The sequence below is a fragment of the Pan troglodytes genome, chromosome 15 (assembly GCF_028858775.2).
Source record: "Pan troglodytes isolate AG18354 chromosome 15, NHGRI_mPanTro3-v2.0_pri, whole genome shotgun sequence".
Classification (NCBI taxonomy): Eukaryota; Metazoa; Chordata; class Mammalia; order Primates; family Hominidae; genus Pan; species Pan troglodytes.
This window is the reverse complement of record NC_072413.2, coordinates 33,073,031-33,092,665: the sequence shown is the minus strand read 5'-3', so window position 1 is coordinate 33,092,665 and position 19,635 is coordinate 33,073,031. Positions and strand designations below refer to the sequence as shown.

Genomic DNA, 19,635 nt, shown 5'->3' with positions numbered 1-19,635 from the left:
GCCGAAGTGCTGGGATTACAGGCATGAGCCATCGTGTCTGGCTAAGACCTACCTGTTAACATTACTTCCCCCCAAAAAAGTTCTAATAGTATTTTTAAAAATCTTTTTTTACCTTCTGAATTCTTCCCTTCCCTTTCTCTGAATTCTTAGGATATCTGCCTTCTATCTTATAAGGATAACTGCTTTTTACTTTGTATTTTTGATGATATACACCGATTATTTCCTGAACTAAACTTTAGTTCAAAAGGATCTTCTTTGTACTGAATTAAGAGCCATATAACTTGGCATATGCATGCTATTTCTGTAGATCTCATTTAAGTTAAGGTATGATTAGTTTCTCTTGCTTTATTTCCATAGATACCTTTTTAAAAAGTTGTTCTATAGAGATGTACAAAGGAAACAATCTAAATGGAATTGCCCCCAATTTTTGGAGATCAAACTAATAGAGATAACCTACACAGATAGATGTGCTAACCAGGAAATAGACATATAACAGTTTAAGTACTTTTAGAATGACGGGAGAAGTAAAGATTTCAGGAAGGAGAAAAATTGAAGAATAATGAATTATATGGTTACATATAATTATAGAAAAGTAGTACAAAGTATAAAGCAGGAAAAAATTTTACCTGTATCTTACCACTTAGAGGCAGCCATTGTTAACCCTTTTGCATATGTATAACCATATGCATATATATAAAAAAATTTTTTTTCAGACAGTCTCATTCTTACACAGGCTGGAGTGCAGTGGCATGATTGTGGCTCACTGTAGCCTTGAACTCCTGGACCGAAGCAATTCTCCTGCCTCGGCCTCCGGAGTAGCTCGAATTACAGGCTCATGCTACCACAGTGGGCTTTTTACATTTAAAAAAAATTATATTGGCTGGGCGTGGTGGCTCACGCCTGTAATTTTAGCACTTTGGGAGGCTGAGGTGGGCAGATCACCAGGTCAGGAGATCAAGACCATCCTGGCTAACATGGTGAAACCCCATCTCTACTGAAAATGCAAAAAACTAGCCAGGCATGGTGGCATGTGCCTTTAGTCCCAGCTACTTGGGAGACTGAGGCAGGTGAATCCCTTGAACCTGGGAGGCGGAGGTTGCAGTGAGCCAAGATCATGCCACTACACTCCAGCCTGGGTGACAGAGCGAGACTCTGTCTTTAAAAAAAAAAAAAATTTATTGCGCTGTGTGCGGTGGCTCACGCCTATAATCCCAGCACTTTGGGAGGCTGAGGTGGGTGGATCACGAGGTCAGGAGTTCGAGACCAACATGGTGAAACCCCGTCTCTACTAAAAATACAAAAATGGCGCGCATCTGTAATCCCAGCTACTCAGGAGGCTGAGGCAGGAGAATCACTTGAATCTGGGAGGCGGAGGTTGCAGTGAGCTGAGATCGCACCACTGCACTCCAGTCTGGGTGACAGAGTGGGACTCCATTCAAAAAAAATTATTGCAAAATGATATATGAGTAATGCTCATTAAAAAAATTTAAACAGGACTGAATGCGGTGGCTCATGCCTCTAATCCCAGCACTTTGGGAGGCTGAGGTGGTGAATTGCTTGAGGCCAGGAGTTCAAGACCAGCTTGGCCAACATGATGAAACTCCATCTCTACTAAAAATACAAAAATTAGCCAGGCATAGTGGTATGTACCTGTAGTCCCAGCTACTTGGGAGGCTGAGGCACAAGAATTGCTGGAACCAGGGAGGCAGAATTTGCAGTGAGCTAAGATCGTACCACTGCACTCCAGCCTGGGCAACAGCATGAGATTCTGTCTCTGGAAAGTAAATACGTAAATAAAAATAAAAATTCAAACAGGCTGGGCGTGGTGGCTCATTCCTATAATCTTAACACTTTGGGAGGCTGAAGTGGGAAGATAGCTTGAGCCCAGGAGGTTGAGACCATCCTGGGCAACATAGTGAGACCCCATCTCTACACTCTCAAAAAAATTAGGTGAGTGTCCTGGTGTGCACCTGTAGTCCCAAATACTCAGGAGGCTGAGGCAAGACAGAATGCTTGATCCTAGGTGATTGTACCACTGCCCTTCAGTCTGGACAACAGAGTGAGACTCTCTTAAAAAAGAAAAAAAAAATTCAAACAATATAGAATTATTTAGAATCACAAAAAAAGTTTTCCTTTTCCTTCCTTCCCAGTCTCCCCTCCTTTCTCCATAGGGAATATCTTTACAGTATATACATAAGTACATACATTTTTGTGATTATTATAATTAATGTACATGGGATTGTGTATTCATTGATTCATGTTTTTCCTACCCATTATGTCTTAGAAATCTTTCTGTGATATAGATCTCTTGCATTTTAAAGGAGAGTGGATAGGGCTGGGAATGGTGACTCACGCCTGTAATCCCAGCACTTTGGGAGGCCGAGGCAGGTGGATCACAAGGTCAAGAGTTCGAGACCAGCCTGGCCAACATGAGGAAACCCCATCTCTATTAAGAATATAAAAATTAGATGAGCATGGCCGGGCGCGGTGGCTCACACCTGTAATCCCAGCACTTTGGGAGGTTGAGGCAGGCAGATCGCCTGAGGTCAGGAGTTTGAGACCAGACTGACCAACATGGAGAAACCCCGTCTCTACTAAAAATACAAAATTAGCCGGGCGTGGTGGCACATGCCTGTAATCCCAGCTACTAAGGAGGCTGAGGCAGGAGAATCCTTGAACCTGGGAGGCAGAGGTTGTGGTGAGCCGAGATCGCGCCATTGCACTCCAGTCTGGGCGACAAGAGTGAAACTCCATCTCAAAAAAAAAAAAAAAAAAAAAGCCGAGCGTGGTGGCGGGCACCTGTAATCCCAGCTGCTCGGGAAGCTGAGGCAGGAGAATCGCTTAAACCTGGGAGGTGGAGGTTGCAGTGAGCCGAGATCTGGCCACTGTATTCCAGCCTGGGTGACAGAGTGAGACTCCGTCTCAAAAAAAAAAAAAAAGAGAGTGGATAGAGTTTTTGAAAATAGGTAAATGCACGTATTAAGGAATTCCAGCAGAATAGAAGAGCACTGAATAGAATGGTTCCCCAGTCTTATCACTACTGCCTGTTACCTCGAGTTTTGTATGACATTCCAGAAACCTATGCTTCTATAGGTACCTTTTATTTTCTTTCCTTTTTCTCTTTTCCTCTTTTTTTTTTAATAACACAAATGAGATCATCATATAGTTTCAAGAAAATACAGGAGAGATCAAACTGAAAATAGGTATTTTTCTATTAACATTAATGGAAATGTTAATTAAGAACTTTATACTTTTTAATGACTGATTTTTCATTATATGAAGTACTACTTTATTTAGCTTTTCTCTTGTTAGCTGCTCAAAGTTTTCAGTTTTTCACTGAAAAGCAGATGGAACTCAAAGTCTAGTTTTGACTGATGTACCTTTAAATTGCAAAATATAAATATTTAGTTTAAATATACTTTTTCTTATGTTTGTATTAATGTTATAAGTTGACCAGTTACCAAACCCTTGAGTTCTGTGAGTCTACATAAAATTTTGCATTAAAGGCACAAAAATAACCTGATAATGCTATCAGTTTTTAATGTAAAATTTGTGAAATGATAGGTAATGGGCTTTTGTTTTTGTTTTTGTTTTTTAATCAGTGACTTTTTTGAACGAACCATTCTGTGCAACAGCCTTGTGTGGAGTTGTGCTGTGACGGGTAGACCTGGACTGACGTATCAGGAAGCACTTGAGTCAGAAAAAAAAGCAAGACAGAATCTTCAGAGTTTTCCAGAACCACTAATTATTCCAGTTTTATACTTGACCAGCCTTACCCATCGTTCGCGCTTACATGAAATTTGTGATGATATCTTTGCATATGTCAAGGATCGATATTTTGTCGAAGAAACTGTGGAAGTCATTAGGAACAATGGTGCAAGGTAAAGTACTTTTAATTTTTCCTCTTGGTAAGTTTATATTCACATTGCTCAAAATCCAAAACACACAAAGTGGTGACCTAAGGAAATCTTCCCTTTTACTATGCTCTAGCTATTCTGTTAACCCACAGATAGCCCCGGTGTTAGCTGTTTCTTGTATATCTTTCCAAAGCTAATTTATATATATGCCACCAAAAACATATACATGCATGCGTCTGTATGTGTATATATAACATGTGTCTTATGTAACAAACGTGCACAAATTCCTTCCCTTTTTAATGCAAAAGAACATATGTACTCTAGATCCCTTTTCACTTAAAAGATCTTGAAGGTTAGTCCTTTGTTACATAAGCCACCTTCCTTCTCTTTAATTTACTGTATAATAAAGTTCTATTATATGGAAGTTCCATCTTTAGGAGTAGAAATCTTTAGCTAATGGTATCTACTGTGTCCTCATTATGTCACCTAATAGTTTAAATATGCCAGTATTTATTTATTGGTTTTAGTGTTTTATTTAACAAAACCAGGATTGAGTTTTATATACTCCACTAAGTTCTCCTTCTTTCATACTTTCTCACATTGCTTTATTGAGCTGTAACTCACATACAATACACTTCTCCTTTCTGTAGTATACAAATGCAGGGTTAGTGCTCTTCCCTTTCACCGAGCTCTTCAGAAATAAAGTGGATTTTTATATGAACATTGAAAATGACACAATCTATGGCAATAAATGAAAAATTATCAATGTTTTCCTCAAGTCTGAAGCTTTGTGATTGGCTAGTCACTGACATTTATAATAATAAACTTTATATGCATTAAAACCTCTTGTAGCCTCTTGACTTTAGGTATTAACTGTTTTTTGGATGCCCTGCCCCCATTATTGACCTGAATACAAATTTTTTTTTTCTGGATTTTAAACTTTAGAAGCCAAAAGTTATTTATGTTGTTACTATTATCTTATTATCATTATAAGTTTGTATGTAATGTTAGAATTAATGTCTTAACAAATTAATATAATCCATTTTAATTGTTAGGTGCTACTCTACTTGAATCTTAAAAAGCCAAGCAACCAAATGTGTTTATATTAAGATATAATTTATTTGGGTTTGATTTTTGGCAAGTAATTAAGTTCTTTTTTTTTTTTGAGACGGAGTTCCGCTCTTGTTGCCCAGGCTGGAGTGCAATGGCAAGATCTCAGTTCACTGTAACCTCCACCTCCCAGGTTCAAGTGATTCTTATGCCTCAGCCTCCTGAGTAGCTGGGATTACAGGCACCCACCACCACACCCAGCTAATTTTTGTATTTTTAGTAGAGACGGGACTTCATCAGGCTGGTCTTGAACTCCTGTCCTCAGGTGATCCACCTGCCTTGGCCTCTCAAAGTGCTGGGATTACAGGTGTAAGCCACTGCGCTTGGCCTAAGGCTTAATTTCTTAATATATTGGCTATTCTTTTTATTGTGTGAGACAAGGTCTGGCTCTGGGTTTGTTTGGTTTTTTTTTGCTTTTTTTTTTTTTTTTTTTTAACTTTTGGTATAGATGAGGTCTGGCTCTGTTGCCCAGGCTAGAGTGCAGTGGCTCCATCTCAGCTCACTACAACCTCTACCTCCCAGGCTCAAGCCATCCTCCCACCTCAGCCTCCTGAGTAGCTGGGACTACAGGTGCATTCCACCATGTCCAACTCATTTTTGTATTTTTTGTAGAGACGGGGTTTCACCATGTTGCCCCAGCAGTTCTCAAACTCATGAGCTCAAGTAATCCACCTGCCTTGGCCTCCCAAAGTGCTGGGATTACAGGCTGAGCTACCAAGCCCAGCCTATATTGGCCATTCGTAATTGGTGATTGTGCCTGAAGTTTTCCTCCCTTAAGTACAACATTCTGAATGTACTCTGTTAAAAAACAAAAACAAAAAACTATGGAACTCTTGTCCTAATGCATTTAAATAATTAAGCATAGAATTGGGTTAATCTGAAATGTGCCTGTAAGAACAAGAGAACAGTACTTTATTAGTTATTTTTATCTAAAAACTAAGAATGGTTACAGTTATTAGATCCACTCCTTAGGTCCTTTGTTCCCATGATCACTTAGATTATAAGTACCGTAGGGTTGGGGCGTTTGGGGAGGGTGGAGGTTGTGGAACTTGAGACTAGAGACTCCCCAACTCCTCAACTCCTCCAAAGACTGGAGACAGCACGAATTAGAATTCATATGTATATTTTACTAATATATCCTTAAGGTTGGCATCTTTTACAAAGCCATTTTGTTTGTCTTCTCTGTAACTTGCTGTGAGCACCATTGACAAGGGAGTAGTAAGTAAGGTAAGAATAGTAAAAACAAAATACTAAGAGGTGGCATATGAAAAAGATTAATTGGGGATGATGAATTATAGGAAAATCATGATTTAAAGGAGGCTCAGTTAAGAGTTAAGTAGAAAAGGGGTCTCAAGATGCCAGTGGATAATCTAGTAAGTTTTTAAGCTAAGTAATTAAATTTTTTCAACCAATAGCAGAAAATCATCAGGAATTTAGAAATAACTGAAAACCTCTTTCCCTTTTAAAATTAAGTTACGCTGTTGTTTTTCTATGGATTTTTTTTTTTTTTGACAGGGTCTGGCCCTGTTGCCCAGACTGTGCAGTGGTACAATCAGAACTCACTGCAGCCTCAATCTCTCAGCCTCAAGCAGTCATCCTGCCTCAGCCTCCTGAGTAGCTGGGACTATAGGCATGTGCCACCACACCTGGCTGATTTATTTATTTTTTTAACTTTTAGTATAGATGAGGTCTGGCTATGTTGCTCCTAAGCTCAAACAATAATCCCACCTCGGCTTCCCAAAGTGCTAGGGTTATAGATGTGAGCCACTGCACCTGGCCTTTTCTGTGGATCTTATAAATCAACCACACTGTCCTATGAAGTGTGAAATAACAACATAATTTACCTTTTAAAGGGATGTACCTATACCAGTCTTGCTGCTATACAGTAGTCATATATTTGAGTTCCTTTTTTATACCAGACACTGATTTAGGTGTTATGGATTAATGGCTCCCCGACTCACAAAGCCAGACATACTTGCTGCTTCTCAAATATGCCAGGCATGATCCCTGCCTCAGGGCCTTTGCATTACTCTTCTCTTTGTCTGGAATTTATTTCCCCAGATATCAACGTGGTGAGTTCTTTTACTTCTTCATGTCTTCCTCCATATCACTTTCATTGAAGCCTTCTGTCCTATCTGAAATTTAGCATTTTCTTGCCCCAACTTTTAATTATTTTATTATTTTAAAATTTATTTTTTGCCTCCCCACCCTCGCCCCAACTTTTAATTATTTTATTTTATTTTAAAATTTATTTATTTTTTGCCTCCCCACCCTCGCCCCAACTTTTAAAACATTCTTGATAAAAATTTTTTAAATTGTGGGCCAGGTGTGGTGGCTCAAGCCTGTAATCTCAGCACTTTGGGAGGCTAAGGCAGGTGGATCACCTGAGGTCAGGAGTTCGAGACCAGCCTGGTCAACATGGCAAAACCCCATCTCTACAAAAAATACAAAAATTAGCTGGGTGTTTTGTCTTCTCTGTAACTTGCTGTGAGCACTGTTGACAAGGGAGTAGTCAATAGTCAATTACAGGCATGTGCCTATAATTCCAGCTACTCAGGAGGCTGAGGCAGAATTGCTTGAACCCAGGAGGTGGAAGTTGCAGTGAACCGAGATCACGCCACTGCACTCCAGTCTGGGCAACAAAGCACGAGTCTGTCTCAAAAAAAAATTTTTTTTTTAATTGTGGAAAAATACACAACATAAAATTAGTCATCTTAACCATTTTCGAGGATACAGTTCAGTCATCGCCTCAACATTTTATATTTCTCTTCCATGCTTTGTTTTTTGTTCACCTTGGCACTATTAACATATTTTCTTTATTTATTTTGTTTGTTGGTGGTTTCCTCCACCAGAATGTAAGCTCCATGAGCTCAGGAATTTTTGTTCGCTGTATTGCTAGCACTTAAAATGGCACATAGTATGTGAGCAGAGCAGGTATTTGTTGAAGTATAAATAATGCAAAACAAATTTCAAATAGAAGTGCTTTGAAGGCAGTGGTATGGTAGAGAGTGAGGGGAGGAAGTGGTTGGCACTTGAGCTAGGGTGGTCAGAGAATGTTGCTGTGGAGGAAGTGACATTAACTCTGAGAGCAGAATGAAGGAGAAGGAACCAAACATGTCAAGAACTCTCTAGACAGAGGGAAAGGCCTGAAGTGGAAATAATTTAAAATATTGCTCTGGCTGCTGTTTGGTGAAATGATTGAAAGGAGGTCAAGCATGGAAATCCTGGAACCAGTTTGGAGGCTACTACAACAGGCTTTCTAGTGCAGATAAGAACTTTGAATCAGATGGCAGCAGTACAAATGGAGAGAATTGGATGGATTCAGGATATTTTGGGTGGAGAACTAACACGATTTATTCATGGATTGGATGGATGCTGGTTTGGGCAGGGGAATGTGTGGGAAAGGAGAAATCATGGATGATGAAATCATGGATGATCTCAATTTTTTGCCTTTAGTGGATGGTAAGATGGAGAAGCTTAGCTCATGCCTATTGTCCCTTAGCTCATGTCTATACTTGGGCAGGAGGATCAGTTGAGCCCAGGAATGCAAGTGAGCCGACTACATGATCATGCCAACTACACTCCAGCTAGGGTGACACAGCAAGACCCTATCTCTAAAATGAAGAAAAGACTGGGTGCATTGTGGCTCACGCCTGTAATCCCAGCACTTTGGGAGGCCAAGGCGGGCAGATCATGAGGTCAGGAGATCGAGACCATCCTGGCTAACATGGTGAAACCCCATCTCTACTAAAAATACAAAAAGTTAGCCAGGCGTAGTGGCAGGCACCTGTAGTCCCAGCTACTCAGGAGGCTGAGGCAGGAGAATGATGTGAACCTGGGAGGCGGAGCTTGCAGTGAGCCGAGATTGCGCCACTGCACTCCAGCCTGGGTGACACAGTGAGACTCTGTCTCAAAAAAAAAAAAAAGAAGAAAAAAGATGCAGAAGCCTCAGAAAGTAATGTATCAGTTTAGCCATCTTTGCACTCAAATCAGGCCTTGTTATTTTCTGATTGCTCTGATTTTGTGTTTCATGGACATATTTGTGTTACTCATAAGTGACTTTTTTTTTTTTTTTGAGACCGAGTTTCGTTCTCACTGCCCCAGGCTAGAGTGCAGTGACGCAATCTTGGCTCACAGCAACCTCTGCCTCCCGAGTTCAGGTGATTCTCCTGCCTCAGCCTCCCGAGTAGCTGGGATTACAGGCGCCCGCCACCACACCCAGCTAATTTTTGCATTTTTAGTAGAGATGGGGTTTCACTATGTTGACCAGGCTGGTCTTGAACTCCTGACCTCAGGTGATCCACCCATCTCAGCCTTTCAAAGTGCTGCGACTAAAGGTATGAGCCACCGCACCCGGCCTCATAATTGCTTCTTACAGGCTAGATACTGGGCTGGGTATATTGGGGTTTTGGAAAGAATTAAGATGCTCTAAGCAGCCTAGGCAACACGGTGAGACCCTGTCTCTACAAAAATTAAAAAATGAAAAAGCTAGGCATGATGGCATGTGCCTGTAGTCCTAGCTACTCAGGAGGCTGAAACAGGAGGATCACTTGAGCCCAGGAATTCTAGGCTGCAGTGAGCTATGATTGCGCCACTGTGCTGCAGCCTAGGTGACAGTAAGATCTGGTCTCAAAAAAAAAAAAAAAAAAGATGCTCTTGAGTTCAGTTAAGAGAGAGACAAACATGCAGACTTGCTAAATATTAAAGTTGTGAATAAGGTAACTCAAGAGCATCCAAGTTCAGTGTGGCATTGAGGCTAGGCCTAGGTTCCCCACACTTAACTAACACTGAATAAGTCTTTTAACCTTTGCCAGATTGAATGATATCTCAGTGTTTAGCTTGCTTGTTCCAATCCTTTGCTCATTTTTCTTTTGGCTTGTTATTAGTATGTTTGTGGGAGATTTATATTAAATACTAGGCATATTAAGCTCTTTGTTATACTGCTACAAGTATGTTTCTGTTCCATTTTTTGTTCTTTTTCTTAAGTGTGCAATAAGGGTAAAAAGCCCTTTACTTATTTATTTATTTTTTGAGATAGTTTCTCACTCTTGTCACTGAGGCTGGAGTGCAGTGGCGTGATCACGGCTCACTGCAGCCTTGACCTCCTGGGCTTGGGTGATCCTCCCACCTTAGCCTCCTGAGTAGCTGGGACCACAGATGTGTGCCACCACACCCAGCTACCTTTTAATTTTTCTGTATTTTGTAGAGACAGGGTTTCGCCATGTTGCCCAGGCTGGTCTCGAACTCCTGGGCTCAAGCAGTCTGCTAGCCTTGGTTTTCCAAAATGTTGAGATTACAGATGTGAGCCACCATGCCTGGCCCAAGACATTTTAAATATATGTAACAAATAATTAAGAAATAAAGAATAAAAATACAATAAACATCCATGCATTCTCCACTTGTGTTAAAAACTTAAGACAAATTAAATTTAACAGAGCTTAACTGACGAAAGAACAATTAGCAAATCAGGCAGCCCCCTGAACCAGAAATAGGTTCAGAGTGACTCTGGTGCTGCTGTATGGTTGAAGAGGATTTATGAACAGAAAAAGAAAAGAGACATACAGAAAATGGAAGTGAGGTACAGAAATAGCCAGATTGGTTGCAGCTTGTCGTTTGCCTTATTTGAACACGGTTTGAACAGTTTGCTGCCTGTGAGTGGTTGAAGTATGGCTGCTGTGATTGGCTGAGACTTAGCTACTTGTTACAAGAGTAGGTTATAGTCTGTGTATACACCCAGTTAGATTATAGTTAACCACGTACAGAGAAACCTTTAGGCTGAACTTAAAATATATAAGGAAGCAGCATTAGGCTAAACTTAACACTTGGTATTATTATATTATTATTATTATTATTTGAGACGTAGTTACACTCTGTCGCCCAGGCTGGAGTGCAGTGGCGCGATCTCAGCTCACTGCAACCTCCGCCTCCTGGGTTCGAGTGATACTTGTGCCCCAGCCTCCTGAGTAGCTGGGATTACAGGCCCGCACCACCAAGCCCAGCTAATTTTGTATCATTAGTAGAGATGGGGGTTTGCCATCTTGGCAGGGCTAGTCTCGAACTCCTGACCTCAGGTGATCCGCCAACCTCAGCCTCCCAAAGTGCTGGGATTACAGGCATGAGCCACTGTGCCGAGCCAACACTTGGTTTTAATAGGATACCTTTATCTCTGCTTTTTGTTTATAGTTTGAGAAAAGTTTTATGGGAGGGAGGTAGTGATAGCGAAGGGCAGGATTTGGAGTTAGACTTTGTTGGACAAATGACATCCTTTTGGGTTATTGCGAGATTAAAATGAAAATGTATATGTATGTATGTGTGTATTGTATACATTTTGAATTGCTATAGAATATGGTAGCATTTTACTGGGGGAATAATACTGCTGTTGACTTGAGGCTTATGTGGTAGTTAATTTTTTTTTCTATTGACTTTAATTTTCTATTGAAAGTTAAATTTTATGTTATGATTAAACTTCAAAGATGACTTGTAATTTTAACATTTTATTTTATTTTATTTTGAGATGGAGTCTCACTCTGTCGCCCAGGCTGGAGTGCAGTAGCGCAACCTCGGCTCACTGCAAATTCTGCGTCCCGGGTTCAAGCGAATTTCATGCCTTAGCCTCCTGAGTAGCTGGGATTACAGGCATCCACCACCATGACCGGCTAATTTTTGTATTTTTAGACAGGGAGTTGCCATGTTGGCCAGGCTGGTCTCGAACTCCTGACCTCAAGTGATCCACCCATCTTGGCCTCCCAAAATGCTGGAATTACAGATGTGAGCCACCGCGCCCAGCCCACAATTTTAACTTTAGATCCTGAGTTCCGCATCATATATCCTTCTCTCTCTCTATCCCTTTCACTTAAATTTCAGTTAAAATAACTTTAAGATATAAACTTGCCTAAATTGACTAGATTTCCTTTGGTTTGAATTGTGCCTTCACCACATACTTACTACCTGTATAACTTTTTGGCAAGTTATTTAACATCACTTATCTCCTAGATTTCCAGTAAAGGGACTGCAGAATTACAGAGAAATGAGATAGAGACCATTCTTGTGTTGAATTAGTTGGTATAGGTACTCACATCTGCTCGCTTCAATATTCTTTTCTTATTGTCTCATTTACTTTTAACTATCTCCCCTTGTCTTTTATCTTTGAGATGGGGTCTTGCTCTGTCGCCCTGGCTGGAGTGCAGTGGCACCATCTCAGCTAACTGCAACCTCTGTCTCCTGGGTTCAAGCAATTCTCCTGCCATAGCCTCCTGAGTAGCTGAGATTACAGGCGTGTGCCACCACGCCTGGCTAATTTTTTTGAATTTTTAGTAAAGACAGAGTTTCACCACATTGGCCAGGTTGGTCTCAAACTCCTGACCTTAAATGATTCACCTGCCTCGGCCTCCCAAAGTGCTGGGATTACAGGCGTGAATCACTGCACCTGACCTCCCCTTGTCTTTTTTGCATCTTTACAAGTATACCTTAGGTGCTTCCTCCTCTCCACCAAGACTTTATGCTTTCAAAGAAGCAATCAGGTAACAGATTATTTTAAAAGATCCTTTGTTATTGTTGTGACAGAGTAGTAAAGAGAATAGCTGACTACTTGGCAAAGATAGGGGAAAGAAAGCATGATTTAGTTATTATTTAGTTGTTCAACTCTCCTCCACACCCTGATTACCACCTAGCTTGCCTGCCAAATGCACTGACATTTGTTCTCTGCTACTTCCTTAGAGCCTACAGGAGAAGTCTTGTGACAGGAACACTAAATTGGAAGTTGAGTCTGTTCTTAAATACTTACCAGATGTTTTGTGTCTATATTATATCAGTAGATGGGAGGCAAGAACTTAATATTTCCATTTACAGATGAGGAAACAGATCAAAAGAAGTGATTTTTTTTTTTGTAATTGTTCAACATGTATTTATTGATCATCTGTACGCTTGCACTGTTCTAGATGCTGGAAATAGAGCAGTGAACAAAAAACCAAGTCATGGAGCTTTCCTTCCAGTCTTAACACAGGTAGTAGACAGGATTTAGATTCAAGGAGGGCTGATTTACAAAATCATTTCTTTCACTGTGCTCTTGGTTTTGGGTTCTGCCATTTATGATTAGCTGTATGGCTTTGAACAAGTAGTTTAAATTCTGTGAGCTTTAGTCTTTTTTCACGTATTAAATGAACCCCCCGCCTTATAGGGTTGCTTCTCAGGATGAAATGATGTAATAAATCTGATTTTTTTAAAAAGCTATATTATAGAATGTTGCCATTCATGTAGATGTCTTATTAATATTTCAGTGTCTTCATTGGGGAACATGCACTTTATTTTATCTTTTTTGAGACAGAGTCTCGGTCTGTCACCCAGGCTGGAGTGTAGTGGTGCAATCTTGGCTCCCTGCGACTTCCGACTCCCAGGCTCAGGCCATTCTCATGCCCCAGCCTCCCAAGTAGCTGGGAATACAGGCGTGCGTGCCACCATGCCCAGCTAATTTTTGTATTTTCAGTAGAGACAGTTTCATTATGTTGCCCAGGCTGGTCTCGAACTCCTGGCCCCATGTGATCTGTCCGCCTTAGCCTTCCAAAGTGCTGGGATTACAGGCATGAGCCATTGCGCCCTGCTGATTTTATTTCACTTTTTGAGACATGCCAGTGGTGATGTAAGGGCTGCAATAGCTATCTTTGCCATTACAACTTGGAATCAAATTCCCCTATTGTAACTGGAAGGAAACTCCAAAAGTTAACAATTTCTATATAGTGGATAGACATAGTTTTTTGTTTGTTTTTTAAGATGATCATCCCACATTTTTATGTGGTCTTTTTTTTTTTCTTTGAGACGGAGTCTAGCTCTGTTGCCCAGGCTGGAGTGCAGTGGTGCGATCTCAGCTCACTGCAAGCTCCATCTCCTGGGTTCACGCCATTCTCCTGCCCCAGCCTCCCGAGTAACTGGGACTACAGGCGCCCGCCACCACGCCTGGCTAATTTTTTGTATTTTTAGTAGAGACAGGGTTTCACCATGTTAGCCAGGATGATCTCCATCTCCTGACCTCGTGATCCGCCCGCCTCAGCCTCCCAAAGTGCTGGGATTACAGGCGTGAGCCACCGCGCCCGGCCTATGTGGTCTTCTAAGAACACCATGCAAACAGATTTTAAGGCATCTAAGTATTATTTCCTTTTTTTTTTACTTCACTATGTTGCCCAGATGGCCTCTTGGGCTCAAGGGATCCTCCCTCCCACCTTAGCCTCCTGAGTAGCTTGGACTACAGGCATGGGCCACTGTGCCTTGTTCTCATTGTCTTTTTTTTTTGAGCAAACACAATCATTGTTTAACGAAACGCTGGAAGAATGGTGAACTGGAACTCAAATACTTGGATGATTCACCCATCTTCTGTCCCCTCCCCTGGAACTGGAGAATTAAATCAGGAAAAAAGATGTGGAAATCATACAACAAAGGAACATTTTGGACTCATTGTGTAGTCATCATTCAGTCCAAAGATAGAATTAGAGTTTGAGAGAATCTGAAAAATTGAGTCAAACTATAATCATAAATTTGGTAATTTTTAAAATTAAAGTGGGCTTTGGGCAACCCATTTTCAGACTTTTTTTTTTTTTTTTGAGCTAGAGTCCCACTCTGTTGCCCAGGGTAGAGTGCAGTGGTGTAATCACAGCTCACCACAACCTCCATCTCCTGGGTTTAAGCGATTATTGTGCCTCAGCCTCCCAAGTAGCTGGGACTACAGGCGCCTGCAACCATGCCTGGCTAATTTTTATGTTTTTAGCAGAGATGGGATTTCGCTACGTTGGCCAAGATGGTCTTGAACTCCTGGCCTCAAGTGATCTACCAGCATCGGTCTCTCAGGGTGCTGGGATTTACAGGCATGAGCCACTGTACCTAGCCATTTCGGACCTTTTTACAAGCATCTCTTTTTAAATAAGAATTGGCATGTTGATGTAGTCTTTGAAGTAGATATCAAAATGGTTAATTTGTGGATAGGTAGCTGTTTTTCTGCATAATTTCCACCTTTAACCTCTTCTACTTCACCAGTTCTACCTATCGTTCTTTGGGTCTGGAAGGAATCTATGTATCTGTCAAAACGTAGATATCTTCCGGGTCTGTGAAAGTCTACATTTTGCAACCACAGTAATGGCTATGGAATACATACTAATTCCATCTGGGAGAAAGTTGAGTGTGTGCAAGAGAAAAGATACTTGCTACAGAGAAGTGGCAGAGATTCTAAAATTTTGACTACTTGGAGAGTCAGCACTACCCTTAAGGAACCTCTGTAATATTGTAGTACATAATCTTCTATTTAGCTAGCGTACAGACTACTTAATAGTTCAAATTCTTTGGAATACAACTTTAGACATAAAAGTAAGCTGAAAATCTAAAACTGGATAGGAAAGTAACTGCCACAGTGTTCATCCATGTGCTTTACCTCTGACTAGACTATAAAAACTATTCAAGAGCCTATTGACCTAAGTCCTATATTAAAATTAAAACATTAGTGTTAAACTGTCCCAAGTTGTTTTGGGATCCTCTTTTAACTTTTTGTTTGTTCATTTGTTTTTGAGACAGGGTCTTGCCCTGTTGCCCAGGCTGGAGTGCAGTGGGGGGATCTCAGGTCACTGCAATTTCCATTTTCTGGGCTCAGGCAATTCTCCTACCTCAGCCTCCGAAGTAGCTGGGACTACAGGCCCATTCCACCACACCTGGATAATTTTTGTATCTTTTGTGGAGATGGGGTATCGCCATGTCGCCCAGGCTGGTCTCAAACTCCTGGGCTCAAGCAGTGCCAGCCTCAGCCTCCCAAAGTGCTGGGATTACAGGCGTGAGCCACTATGCCCGGCCTGACCTTTTTTTTTTTGGTCACAGGGATAGCTTATGTCTATTTGTGCGTACAGATATTTGAGTGACTGTCATAGTAGGGCTCTGATGGGGGATACAAAAATGAATACAAGTATTTTTCTGTGTAGACACTCAAAGTTTGAAGGAGCTAATAAAGGTTTATGAATAACTGAAAGAGAATAAGTTGCTATAAAAGAGGCACAGTTAAGATGTTCTGGGAGCTGAAAGAGTTTGTGGCAGATTTGAAGCAATATGTGGTAGAAGGTACTTCTAAAGGTGGGTATACTGACAGCAGCAAAAGTGGGACCTAATAGCAAAGGAGAAGCTGGAATAAGCAGCAGTTAAAAAACTCTACTGGCGGGTTGGTATAAAACTTGGTTGCATTAGAACACATTGCAGAACTGGAAGTACACTAACATTTATTGAGCTTTTCCTGTATGCTAGGCAGTGGGCTAGATGCTTTCATTTCAGTCCTCATAATCATAATGAGTGACCCAGAACTTTCAAATGTGATTTGCTCCACTCATCAGAAGTAAAGTTTATAAATTTTTTAAAATTTATTTTAATAAATTTTAATAATAGAAAAAAAAATTTTTTTTTCTATTAAAGTAAAAGATTCATGTATCAGAGAAAAATGCAAAAGATGAAAACCTGGAGTTCATTTTCCAAATATTCCATTGAGAGATAACCACTATCAGAAATTTAGTGCATATTTCTCAACCGTTTTTTCTATACTATACTAACATAAAAAATTAGCAAGCAGCTTTTTCACTTAGTAATGGTTTGGATGTCTTCTCGTATCAGAACACACAGATGTGTGCCTTTTTGTCTTCTTTTTCCCCTCTTTTGAGAGACAGTCTCACTCTGTCACCTAGTCTGGAATGCAGCGACCATAGCTCACTGCAGCTTTGAACTTCTAGGCTCAAGCAATCCTTCTGCTTCAGCCTCCCGAGTAGCTGGGACTATAGGCATGTGCCACCACACCTGGCTAATTTTAAAAATTGTTTATAGATAGTCTCCCTATGTTTCTCAGGCTAGTCTTCAACCGGCCTTGTGCGATCTGCCTCAGCCTCCTGAAAGTGCTGGGATTATAAGTGTGAGCCACCACACCTAGCCACGTGTGCTGTTTCTGATCGGTTTTACATGAACTGGTTAAACTGTTCCTAAAAAGCTTACTTGTAATATTGCCTTTTTCTGAGGACGGATAAAGTTTCTTTTGCTAGCCTGGTGTGAGTTCTCTCTTTGAAGATAATAAGCTGCCTTTTCTTTCAGCTTTGACTAACAGACTTTTTCCCTAATATAGGTTAAATCAGTAAAATGGCCGAATTGGATTTGCATCAGAGTTTCATTTATAGCTAGGTTTCCCCAAATATTATCCCCGTAGTATTTGGATTTAAAATGTATAAAATGTTATCAAGTCAAGAAACATAACAGATTATTGTTCAATATATGTGCTGCCAAAGTGAGCATGAGACTATGGTTCAGTATTGTTTTTAGAACTGCCTTGTAAAATGAAAATTATATAATTATTATTTTTTGAGACAGAGTCCCGCTCTGTCGCCCAGGCTGGAGTGGCGCGATTTTGGCTCACTGCAACTCCGCCTCCTGGGTTCAAGTGATTCTCCTGCCTCAGCCTCCTGAGTATCTGGGATTACAGGCGCCTGCCACCATGCCTGGCTAATTTTTGTATTAGTAGAGACGAGGTTTCACCATGTTGGTCAGGCTGGTCTCGAACTCCTGACCTCAGGTGGTCCTCCTGCCTTGGCCTCTCAAAGTTCTGGGATTACAGGCACGAGCCACCACACCTGGCCTTAGTTATTTTTAATCTTATAAGCTGATATCAATTTAGGCCTCAAGTGGTAATAAACCAATTAGGGCTCTTAACTATTCAGCCATTAAAGTATATTCCTGTGGACTTTCTATGTTGCATTGGTAGAATGCTTTAAGCAATTTAGATGAAGTAAAAGAAAATTAGCTGGGTGCAATGACTCATGCCTGTAATCCTAGCACTTTGGGAGGCCAAGGTGGGTGGATGTCTTGGGCTCAGGAGTTCAAGACCAGCCTGAGCAACATGACAAAACCGCGCCTCTATAAAAACAATACAAAAATTAGCTGGGCTTGGTAGTACGTGCCTGTAGTGCCAGGTACTTGGGAGACTGAGGTGGGAAGATTGCTAGAGCCCAGGAAGCAGAGGTTGCAGTGAGCCAAGATTGTGCCACTGCACTGCAGCCTGGGTGACAGAGCGAGACACTATCTCAAAAAAGAGAGAGAAAATTTGCACACAAACCTATGATACAGAGTGTTAAGTACTCAGGGTATATTAGAATTAAAAATGAGAAAATTGATTTTTTATCTTTGGGTACTTTTATATTGCTAGCCTAAATTAAATGCTGTTAATGAATCATAAAATGCATTAATGTTCAGGACAAAAGAGAGCTGCTAAATATTTTGATGCGGTAAGATGAACATAAAAGATTCAAGCGAGAAACAAATACAGTTATTTTGATTTAAATATGCATGCTTGGATGCCAGTGATTGGGTACATGTGGGATTAATCAAGTAGAAGTTTTTGAGAAAGGGTTGAGTAGAAATATGAAGAAAAAAATATAGATTAGCAGAAAGGATTACAGGAGGGGGACTTCTTATCTCGGCTCAAAGATAGTATAGATTTTTAGCAACACATTAAATTTATTGTAGTTCTTTTTCAGAAAGAAAGCTTTCATTTGGTCAGCTTACACTACCTTTTTTTTTCCTCAATCCTGCTCCTTCTGTATATACTACTGAATTCGTAAGATAAAAATTGCTAGTTCCAGGACAAAAAAGTCTTAAGCAACATCTCAGCATTGTTTTCAGTAAACCCTGATGACCCTAATATGTTGATACAATTTTTTTTTTTTTTTTAAGACTAGTCTCGCTCTGTCACGCAGTCTGGATATCGGCTCACTGCAAACCTCTAACTCCTGGGTTCAAGCCATTCTCGTGCCTCAGCCTCCCAAATAGCTGGGATTACAGGCATGCGCCACCGTGTCCAGCCAATTTTCGTATTTTTAGTAGAGATGGGGTTTCACCATGTTGGCCAGGCTGGTCTTGAACTCCTGACCTCAGGTGATACACCCACTTCAGCCTCCCAAAGTGCTGGGATTACAGGTGTGAGCCACCATGCCCGGCTGATGATACAATTTTTAATTTCTTAAAAAAGGGTTACTTGGGATAACTGTTCTTTTTTAAAAATTATTATATTTTTAATTTTTTTTTAAGTTCTGAGGTACGTGTGCAGGATGTGCAGGTTTGTTACACAGGTAGGGATAACTGTTCTTTCTCTGGAATCTAAGTTAGAGTAGAACTATCTTTTTTAGGTATATATCGTTAGGTTTGCTGTATGTACCAGAGACCATCCAACCTAATTGGCTCCTGGATTGTCATTGCAAGTTGAATAGTTAACATTTAGAACCCTTATGCATAATAGTATAAATTGGGAAGTCATTTCTGGGAAACCCTTTTTTTATACGTTAAAAATTCATACATAGTCACAAAAACAAATGAAAATGGAAAATGATTCTGTTTCTAAACATTTAATTCAAATAGCATATAAAGCTATGTTGTAAATGTTTCTGCATGGACTCAACTGCTTTATGCTTCACAAAATAGTTCAATGAAGTTTAGACTTACCATACAAATTTCTTCAGTGTTCTAAGGGCTTCCAAATTGTAGTGGCTATCAGGAGCATCTGTCTAATGCCTCATAAGAAAGTCCTTGGTAAATGCTGGGGGTGAGAGTGGTTAGTTTTTATGGCATTTTCTTTATTCTTTACACTGATGCCATATGCAGTCAGCTGAGTCTCCACCAG

General features: G+C 40.5%; 1 protein-coding gene across 15 annotated transcripts in view; it reads left to right on the top strand.

Moving 5' to 3' along the window:
- BAZ1A (bromodomain adjacent to zinc finger domain 1A) overlaps window positions 1-19,635 on the top strand; it is a 174,992-nt gene that overhangs the window by 62,689 nt on the left and 92,668 nt on the right. For 11 of the 15 annotated variants that reach the window (XR_010151086.1, XM_063793303.1, XM_054666477.2 and 8 more), the window contains one exon: window positions 3,603-3,881. The exons of the other annotated variants lie outside the window; for them this stretch is intronic. Coding sequence is in view for 9 of the 11 variants with exons in the window: in XM_063793303.1 (XP_063649373.1) it covers window positions 3,603-3,881 (279 nt within the window). In the remaining 2 variants the exon portion in view is untranslated. The remainder of the gene's footprint in view (window positions 1-3,602; window positions 3,882-19,635) is intronic. 15 annotated transcript variants of the gene reach the window in all.